We start from the raw sequence: 11,597 nt of genomic DNA on the forward strand, positions 1-11,597 counted from the left end.
GTATGGAATGCCTATAAATTTCAGACAATTTTGCCATAAACTTTTGAACTTAATATAATTTATATTAGTTTTTCCATAGATTTTTTATATAAATTATAAATGACCCTAAGGCTGGAATGCATTTCTGGCAAAATTAGATTTTAATTTTAAAATGTTCTAAAATAATGATTTAAAGTTGAAAAAATAACACATTGCCGGGAAAAACACATTGCTACTAACATTTATGTATCCAAAGAATGATTTGACATTAATATAAAAATGTAAAATATATAAATTAAAATTAAAAAAGAAGGAGTTTATTTATAAAAAAACTTTAAGAAAATAAATTAAATTTATAAGCTTTTTGATGTTTTTTTACAATTAATTAAAATTTTATTATGTCTTTTTTTAAGTTTTGAACATATTGACTGCTGTTTGGCAAGTTAGAGTAATGTTAGTCACTCAATATGGAGTTTGTTGAAAATAATATTTTTATTCAGCTTTGCTCTTAAAATTGGTAATTTATCATATAATTTATTTAATAGGTAGTTGACCGTGTATCTCATGGTTGGTATCAGTCATTGTTGTGGTTATTTGGTAAATAAATTGTAAGTCAGTAAAATACTTTATTTTCAATATTAACACAATTATTTTCTTTTCTTTAGTTTATAATTCTAAAATATTCATCCATACTATTTATATTATAAATTAATCACCTATAAAAACTTAGATTATATTATGATTGAGATTTTTTTTTAAAATTTATTCAAGATTTCTAATTTAAAATATAAGAATTACAAAATATTTTATAAATAGGGGAGGGATATTTTTTATGAAAACAGAAAATAAATTTTTATTATTATGAAAAGAAAAAAAAACAATTTCGTTTTTACATTGCAAAACTTTACAGGATGTTATAACTTCACTTTTTTATACCACAGTGGTAACATCACTTTCTCAATATTTTAGCAATCATTTATTCCGAAAATCATCCGCAATATCTATCAGAAATAAATATTTAAAAAAAAATCATTTATATCTTTAACAGTTACATAAAATCTATTCCGCTGCACAATAATGCCTATTTAATTAAAAAAATAGAATAGTTTTATATTTTTGATAAAATTAGTAAAATTATTATCTAATCTGATTAATGCAGCTATTCTGATCCATCCTTTGTAAACTCAATAAATTGAAAAAATCCTTATATAATTAAGCTGGAAAGCAACCACCAAACCTATATCCCTGCCAAGTTTTGTTTCTCAATACGATGATTATATTAGAAACCTAAATAATAAAGATTTCGGCTTAAAATAGTCCAAAATCAGTTATCTCAAATAAATTGGAAGTATCATTATCGTTGTAGGATATACCATTTTTTATTTATCAAATATACCAGAATTTTGCTAATATTAAACTTTTATAAAAAATATTTTGCATAATATAAAATAAAAGGGCGGGATTTATAAAACGCAAAACATTCTCACGAAAATATTTAAAATATCAATGATATTATTTATTAGGTGGGATATATTTATGTTATATAAATAAATCAATTTGAAATGGAAAAATATGTTCCGCTGAGTATTTTTATTTTTAGGTGGGACAAATTACACCTTTAAAGGACAAAATTAAATTTTTTCATGAGGCCTTTCATTCCTATGATAGTGTCTTTTTTCGCCCTCTTACTTGATTTAAAATCTAAATTATTATTTGTCACACACTTATATATATGTCGTATGGGGATTCGTAATCCGTAGGGATTCGAAATCTCTTGATTTTAAATCCTTTACCGAGAGTGATTTAAAAAAAATTAAAATCCGACTTAACCGGAAATGTAATTTAGCAGTGTAGAATATTTACTCTATAAATTTCAGCTATAGACATTTTATTATTTTTTAATTTAACCCTTTATTACTCCATTTCAACATAACCTCTATTGCTCACCTATAAAAAACTTAAATAAAATAATTACTGAGATTATTTAAAATTTTATTTTTTGATATTTATTTAAATTTTATGACAAAATAATTTATAACTGGGGGAGGGATATTTTTTGTCCGACTGTGTATTATATAAATTAGTTTTTGTTGAAAAGAAATAAAACAATTTCATTTAGCGTTAATACATTGAGAAACTTTACAAATAGAACATGCCCAGGATGTCCTTACCTTATATCATCAGCGATATATTTTTTATGAAATTTTGAAGAAGTCGATATTGAATTGCTTTGTAAGGATGATGATCCCCCCAAGTCAATAATCTTTTGAGATAGAAGATTCTCGATAATTTTTAATCGAAAATTTTTCATAGAAAACTCTTAAATATTCTAAAACTTGGTAGGGATATTGGTTTTGTAATTACCCACCAATCTAATTCAATTAGGTTGTCCTCGACTTCCTCCGAATATATTTCAAAAGAAGAATCCGAAGTACTTATATCAGACTAAAAATTTTTATCAAAAACATAAAATTTCTAAAAAATAAATGTAAAATAAGCATTATTACACAGCAGTACATAAAATGACCGAATACTTTTGTTGTAACTGTCAAAAAAATAAATTATAATTTTTAAAAATATTGATATTTATGATAAATATATAGAATATATATGTTTCTTATCATTTTTATTTATCAAATATACCAGAATTTTGCTAAAGTAGATTTAAAAATTATATAAAAAATATTTTGCATAAAATAAAATAAAAAGGCGCGAAAATATTTAAATAAACATAAATAATATTATTTTTTATATTGGATATATTTATCCCATCATCTGTGTATTAAATAAAATAAAAAAATCAAGCCTGGTAAAATTGTCCCACAGTGTATTAAATGCCCTTTTTTAAGTAATTTTTGTGTAATAAAGGGTTAAATAAATATATATATATTAATATAAATTAGAATAAGTTCTTAAGTTCATGCTAAAATTGGCTGAAATTTATAGGGTAAATATTCTACACATGCTAGAATACATTGCCGGTTGAATCGGATTTTAAATTTTTTAAAATCGCCATCGGTAAAGGATTTAAAATCAAGAGATTTCGAATCCCCACGTATTCCGAATCCCCATACTACATATATAATATTATCCATTTGTATACATAAATTTTAACAGTAAACTACTTTTAAAAATGAAACTATTTTAAACACATTTTACTACTATCTTTTTTTTTTCTTAATACTACCAATTATTAAATAATTTATTTTTTTTTAAATTCATTTCTGGTATTTCACACATTTTTTTAAATCATGATTAATGAAAATTTTTTCTTTTCTATTTTCAACAATTCAAATCTTTATATATTTCACCTTCTCTTTTTAAACCATTCACATTTTAATTTACACTTTCTTTTAACAATATTAAATTTTTGCTTTAATATTTATATTCGCAAAATATTTTAGCTTTTCTTACTCAATGCTTTCATTTGGCCCTAAAGAAAAAATATCAAACTTAAGATTATTGATAAATAATACTGTTCATTAATTTTTATTACTGGATCAAGTCCAAAATTTTTAGGTCATTGGGTTCTTTAATTTCTGATTTTTTCATATAAAATGAAATTTAAAATCGTGCACAATACGTAAAATAAATCAATTTAATAAATTATAAATTGATGATTTTACGCTTTCTTTCAATTTATTACATAACATATACAATATTTTCAAAACAATAATTAAAAATAACAATGGAATATTAAATAATGAATCCGTTCTTTAAATATACAAAGGAAATGAGCTAAACCTCGTAATTATGAGATTGATATTAAAATAGTGAATTGTATCTGCAAATCTTGGCATATTTATATTAAGTTTCTAAGTGACGATTTGAATGAAATGAATATTGTTGAATGTGGAATGTTCCCGCTATTACTTAAAGGAAATGTTACGGATATTATTATAAATTATCTTGGTTTAAATGTCAAATTTAATAAGATATAACAATAGAATTAAAAATAAAACGATAAATAGTAAATTTAACTCATAAAAATAAGTAAATTATGAAGTATAATACATAATTATATCAATAGGTACATATTTTAATCACCTATATGATAAATAGTTTCTATAATATCATTTAAATTTTCTTGAGAGAAACACTAAGTAATAAGCAAATTAAAATAATAATTATTAAGGAAAAATATCAGGGGCGGTGGGAGTATTTAAGAGGCAACTAAACTGAGTTGCCTCATCTTGTTCATGGCAATTATTTTTGATATGGTATTAAAGAAAATTTGCACATAAAGAAATATTATAAATATTATAAGCAATACGATGATCGAAACGATACCGGGTAAGGAAAAGTAAATCAATACGCCCAAAATATAAATACAAACGTTCGATAAAATATTTATCTGCAAATTTTTTATTTCCATATATGCCTGAGTGAATTTTAGATTTATCTGGATGGTTTGAGCGCATAAATACATCAAAATCAGCATCTGAAAACATAATTCTATGATGAGGAAGCCATTATTTATGGGGTAAGGAGAACAATATTCACTTACAAGAGGAGTCGTATCAGAATTGTTTGTGTTTTTAGAACGCGATATATATTTTGTAAAATTTTCAACACGTAATATAGAACTGTTCCCCATCATAAAGTATGAAGCCACCACAAAAATCTAAAAATAATTTTTACATAGTAAATATAATATTTTATCCTTGTCTGAGGAAGAAATCAGATGGGGTAACAAACATTCCTTGGGTTAGAGGAAAATACCTTATTTGGGATTTCACTTGTATCACCCAATTTTCCTCCAACTCAAGATAAAATATTAGAAAGTACCAGGACTTTTCAGATTTACCTTTATTCCAATCGTTATTTCCACTAATGGGTTCCATGACCCGTATGCTATCATTTTTATGAGGCTTTAGGTAAAAAATAATTCTAAATTTATTATAATCATGGATCCTTAAAATCTTACAATCAACTCAAATCTCCGTGTTTCAAGACACTTATCTTAATTTCCTTGCAAAGAAGACCTCTTTTTGTTTATTTCCCTCTTTCTAAGATAGTTTTTATTTTTGTATTGTTTTAAATTGTTTACATGTTTTATTTTTTACCTATATTAAATAATAAGTTAATACAAATAGTCCATCAAAAATGAAGGGAATGGCATATTGTTGTGAATTATAAATGATGGTGAATCACATATGGTGACGAAACACAAATTCCTGTGAACTATATTCGGGAGAATAACAAATTGCCACAAATGGTCATGAAACAAAAATGGTTGTGAATCATAATTAATTTCAAAAAACGAATCATATTTGGCTATGAGTTAGAAAGGTGACCAATCACAAATGCTTGTGGAAATAATATTTTGATTTCTTCTTACCTCTATTTATTGATTTATTTAATAAAGAAATTCATAAATAAAAACAAATCATGATTATAAAAAATAGCATAATTAAATAAGACTTAAAAAGTGAAATAGGTTTATTTGCATTTCTATGAACAACAGCAATTGATTTGATGAATTGTTATTTTAATGACATGATTTAGGTAGAAAGCTTTATTAAAATCTTCACTTATTTGGCTTTATTTTCTACCTAATATGATCAATTTTTAGCTCTCACAAGACTCCTTAGGTATTGGTGACAATGGAATAGATATTTCATTAAGAGTTCCGCTGAACAAATTGCACTAACATTGATTCGGGCTAAAAAAAAATTAACTCATTTGTAATCCCAAGCAACTGAAAACTAGAAAACAAACGTATAAGATTGATAGGATCAGGTCTTTATTGTTGATATAAGTGATCTGCATCGAGAGGCATTGTTCTTATGAGTCACTCGATAAGAGAAAATTATGGAATGAGACAAAATTAACGGGGTGAGACATGAAACACTAAAATGATTATAGCTAAAAAAATTTGGGTGGCTGACTAACTTCCTGAAATTGATAACTAAATTAAAGGCTCATCAATAATTAAATAGGGCTGCTAACAAACTTTGCTACTAGAAGTTATGAAAAATAAAGAATAATATAGTTAGATAGAGAATTTCTATTTTTGAAAAAAAATACAAGGAAATTCATTTTAGAAATTCAGTATGTTGATCCCAACAACCAAAACGAAAGTTCTTGGATCATGAAGATCAAACATCTTTATTTATAGGTCACTTTATAGAGGTACTCCTTTATGAAGATGGCCATTATAACTTCTTTTTTCCTTTTTTCTATGGTCACTCATAGAAGGTAAAGAAAAAATATCGACAAAAGATGTATAATGATGTTTCGTTAGAATTTTAGCAAATAAATATAACAGAAAAATATTTTAAAATTAATCTACAAAACTATGATTGATTTTTCATCCTATTTTTTTATCAAAAAAATACTGAAATATAGATTTTACCTGAACGGAACATATTAGAATGGCAGTGATAAGTGCGCGCTTTTCATATTTAATATCCTTGAATCCCGGTTTGTTAATTCTTAATCGTTTAACTATTATATTCTGTTTACTTGATAAAGAACCAAAAATCAGGGAAACTGATAACAAGAACAAAGATAATGCGATCCCACATTTAGGTTTATCCGGCTGAGGACTAGTTACAAGAAATGCAGATATAAATCCAAAAAATATTCCCACGTATTGCAAATACAATAAAGATCGAAATTCTAATTTGAACGGGGTAGATTGATATTTTTGTATATAGAATATGACCATAGTAATAGCAAAAAGGATCCCTATAAAAGCGATAACATTTATTAATTTCCAATAATTAGTGTAGTGTCTGATATTAATAATTGGCATGTTGATACATACGGTTCTGTTTAAACTGGGCCATTTGTAGCTCGGACAGGATAAGCACCTCCGGAAATTATTCATTCTTAACTGATATTGTGGCGTAAAAATACTACTTCTTTCGTTACAGGTGCGACATGTCCAACAGCATTTACTTGAGGTTGACATTTTGTATTCATTTATTTGACATGGTGCAGAACAACGTGAAGTTGGTGCCGTTAGATTATTGTAGTATGTATAATTTCTCCATGTGAAATTCGAAATCAATTTTAATTGACTCCCATTTTCCTTGTTAGACTCATAACTTCCTACCGTATATAAATCGTAACGACTATTGAATTTTAGAAAGTTACCAATTCTTAATGGGTTATTTACTGATCGATCCGAATTAAAATCAATTTTACCTGACATTCCATAAAATGAGACATTTAGAAGATAGGGCTTTAAATTGTTATCAATTATGCAATTTTTTAATTGGCTTTTATTAATATTAGAACATTTTTTCCTTATAAGATCATCAATAGAAAACAATAAAGCCATGGTGGCATCCATACTTAGAGAAATTCTCTTATCTAATTTAATACCATTACTTGTGTTTAAATTTAACAGGGTATCGTTTTCATGATTTAAAAGCCTATTCCTAATGCTATTAAACCATGGATGATATGGATCAATAATTTTATCCTTGTTTAGCAACCAAGAAGAATAATTGGCTGAATCACTACCAAACTGAAAAACAGTTATTGCTCCTTCGACCATTTTTGCTAAGCCCAGCCTTACTAACTGTTCTGTCGATGGCCAAGTATCAATCCCTATGTATATAAAATCTGGATCTGAATTTATGGAATGTATTGATTTTAAGACATCGCCAAATTGATAATCGTGAAGGAATAAAAAAATAACTCTTGCTTTTGTTTTATTCACCAAAGCTTCAAAGGATGCCTTCGACATATTGACATTAAAAGTTTCTATTTCGATTTCATGCCAAATGCAAAACTTTTCGCGAGTAGTTGCAGCATTTAATTGATCCCTGAACCAGGCAAAATATGGCGTGGATGAATAAATTATGGCTACTTCACTCCATTGAAAGAGTCTAAGTAAACTGAGTAAGGCATTGAGATACAATATTTGATTTGAGGTTATTCGGAATAGATAATTGAATCTGGTATAGTTTTAATATTAAAAAATAATAATTATAGTATAAATGTTTATATGATAATTAGCTAATTGTTATATATTTTTTTATATATCACTTTATATAAATCTTATAATTATTAATTACTGGGAAAGTTTTACTTTTTAAAAATAATAATTTTTAAGGAACACTTATGCCCTCCCATTAACTTACAAGTTTAAAATTTACCAAAGAAATATGGAAAAGATAATATTAAGAAAGTTAAAAAGAAATTTATTAAATGTTACAATCAAATGCTAGAACACAAGTTTAGAATAAATTCGGTTATCTGTTATTGAGGTGTAAGCACAAAAACGATGAGGAGTAAAAAAAGTAAATAAAGATGAAGATGTAATATTATGGTCTAACAAGTAGGGAAAGAAAGGAGTTTTGAACGAATGTAAGGAGGAAAAAGTGCAATTGTGAAAAATTAAAATACTGTAGCATAAAAGGCAGAATGAATTACACATTAGTAACTATAATAATAAAATATTGAAAAGTTAAGAATTGTAAATAATAAAACATGAGAACCGTATACAATAATTTTTGGCAGTCTGGTTACATCAAGATGGGCGTGTTATGAAATAAAAGCAAAGAGTTTAAATCGTTAATGGGCAGTGCTTAGGATGAATTTAAGAATATCAAGATTTAAGCCGGATATTCGATCAATAATAAATGGAGTATAAATTTTTTGAAATGGCTTCCCCGGCCATATTTAAATGGTTGATAACAGAACTAAAATAAAAATATAAATACTTGCATACCTCTTATTTTGAAAGAAAAAAAATACCTAACTCTGTATTCACAGTTAGCGCGAATTCGCGGCTAATTATATAAAATATGATATAAATATAATAATTTTACACTAATTTTTGTGTACACAGCAGCGAATTTGCGCTAACTATGAATGTAGGGTTATATAAACTTACAAATAAAAAGTTTTTAAGAAAATTTACGCCTATAAACAAATTTCTAAAATTCAAATAAATACTCATAAAAATATTTTTTTTATAAGTTATAAATTAAAAATTAAAATAAATTTTTTTTTATACAAACTTGCTATATTCTATTCAAGTTAATTGCTTTGCTAGAATGTTATTTTAATTGGAAATTAAATATCCATGATTTCATTTTCAGCCCTGTTCAAATAAAAATCCGAATCCAAAATCAGCAATACAAAAAATAAATTATAAACGTGGCAATTAAAAAATATCTAGGTCTAAAATTGTCAAAAAATATCTACTTCAATCTCCGAAATAAATATCCGATGATTGATTTCACTTTTCTATTTCGAAACCTCATTAAATTTTGAAAATGGAATGGATCGATTCAATAAAACGATATTTTTAAAAAATATTTATTATTTTTACTTATAGTTAGTGTTGTTAAACGGCTCGATTTGAGCCGATTTTAAAACCGACTAACTCAATATTTCCAGATTAATACGCAAGGCTGACGAATTTGCTCAACGATGGCACAACAGTTTGGGTATCTATTAGCGAAATGGGGCTTAGACAATATTTTTCTGGCTACCATAATGAGTTAGCCGTTTTTAGAAATCTGCTCAAATCGAGCTGTTTAACAACACTACTTAAAGTAATATAAGAATATGATTATTTTGCTTCCAATAAATATAGACTTTATGTTTTTCATATTTTTCGGTTTAATTTTATTTTAAGTTTTTAATAATAAAAAAATTATTTTTATTCATCTACCAATCAAATTTCTATATAAAAGGAATTATTAATTCCTTAAAAAAAATGACTATTTTATATGGGTTTTCGGTATAATTTCATTTTACTAAATTTGCTTATTAAATTTTTTAATCATCCCAATTCTTACATTTTTAAGGTCTCTCCCTTGTTTTCATAATTAGTTCTATTATATAAAATAAATTTAATAATTATTTATTTTATTTCAAATTAAAATTTTAAACTCAATTATGCTAAATTTAAATAATGAAAATGGAATCAATAATTTTCAAGTCGAAAAAATTATAGGAACAACAAATACCTAATTAGCAATATAGGTGTTGGCTATTAGGGAACATGGATCACGAAAACCATAAAAGGCAAACGCACATACAATTAGAATAACTTAATAAATTCATACTATAAACTTTACTTATAAAAACTATGTTTATGTAAAATTAAATTTTAAAAAATTTTAAAGGATAATTTCTGATCATTTAAAAATTCGGTGATTTGAAAAATTTAGATAGGTTAATAGTGTATGTGGAATTTTTTTATATACGAAAATACTAAATTTTTAATAGAAAAAATAACCATTCGAGTATTCAACCTAGGACTCACAAGAACCCTAAACTCAAAATATCTTTGATTCCCTAGATAAATTAAATTCGAAAATAAGCTTTTGATCTAATTTTCTTAATTTTATAGGATATGTATTGCACACAGAACACTATACTAAAATGTATGCACATTTATATCAAATTATTGGATTATTTTTAAACTTTAAAATTTAATACTTCTTAGCGAGTTATAAATTTGGAAAAGCTGATTTTATTGGATATAGATTTAAGCAAGTTGTTGAATACTTACCCTTAATTATCAAAAAACAATTTTGTAAGATATTAAATAGTTATTATTAGTTTAAAGTAAAGTTAACAATTTTATTAAGAAAGATTATTAGGAACTGCATAATACAATAAATTAAATATGAAATAAATTACTTTTGTCCCTTGAGTTCTACTGAACTCGCCTCAGGGCTTATGTGCGGTAATCGGTAATATGATAATAATGGCGATACGTAATAGGCGCTTAGACTTTTGAGTGGTCCGATTAATCCTGGCAAACCAATTTTGTTTCTGATTATGTTTTGAATTATGCTCTGAATCTACACATCATTTTTTTTATTTAAATTAACAGGTGAAAATTGACTAATAAATCTTTATGAAATTTAATTTTATTTTGAAAAATAAAATTAGTAAGATATTTAGAAACTCATTTTAGAAAATATTTATTCATTCTTAAAAATAATTAATTATAATTTTCCTCTCAATAAAATCTTTGAATTTATTTAAAAGATAGAACAATCCTTCGAATAATCAATGCTTATTATATCCTATACAAATATTGAAAGTCTGTAAAAATTTAATAAAATAATTTTAAAGTCAATGATGTAAAATAAATAAAGATTTGTTTAATCTTACTTGGGCAGTTCCAACATGAGAACATGTAGGCAGAATGTAATAACCGATACTTATATTATGAGAGGGTAGGAATAAATTTTTATTTAGCATCTCGATGATGTAAACCATACTATAAGCTTTAAGTATGGATAAATAATTTAATTCCTCCGAGCACATAGAAACAGGGTTCGTATTCCTTTCATATATTCCATAGAGACCTCCCACATTTATATCTTCCAGGTTGACCAATTCGGTAATGGGAAAATCTATGAGCATATTTTCACTATGACACACCATTAATAAAAAAGTGCATATAGATATACTTAAAATTGACATTTTGAAGAAAATTTATTTAAAAAAAAATTATACAAAAATAATTATTTCAGATATAAAAAAAAATGTTATTGGCATATAAGGTAATCCCTCAAATTTCTAAAACAATCTCTATTGGGGGGGGGAATTCATATTTTAAGATTCTTTATAACTGAAGAAACCTTGTTCTTACCAAAGATTGATTAATTGCATACATTGAAAAATATTGA

At 25.5% G+C, this 11,597-nt stretch overlaps 1 protein-coding gene across 1 annotated transcript; it reads right to left on the bottom strand.

Moving 5' to 3' along the window:
• Positions 1-1,695: 1,695 nt before the first annotated feature.
• Positions 1,696-11,352, bottom strand: LOC135923490 (metabotropic glutamate receptor 1-like). The gene is made up of 7 exons (XM_065458272.1): positions 11,077-11,352; positions 10,597-10,760; positions 6,338-7,892; positions 4,719-4,850; positions 4,361-4,603; positions 2,316-2,424; positions 1,696-1,766 (listed from the first exon to the last, which is right to left on the bottom strand). Exons 1-7 carry the CDS (start codon positions 11,350-11,352, stop codon positions 1,696-1,698), a joined length of 2,550 nt encoding a protein of 849 aa, XP_065314344.1.
• Positions 11,353-11,597: the final 245 nt, after the last annotated feature.

Source organism: Gordionus sp. m RMFG-2023, chromosome 1, assembly GCF_954871325.1.
Source record: "Gordionus sp. m RMFG-2023 chromosome 1, tfGorSpeb1-WG-v2, whole genome shotgun sequence".
Lineage (NCBI taxonomy): Eukaryota > Metazoa > Nematomorpha > Gordioida > Chordodea > Parachordodidae > Gordionus > Gordionus sp. m RMFG-2023.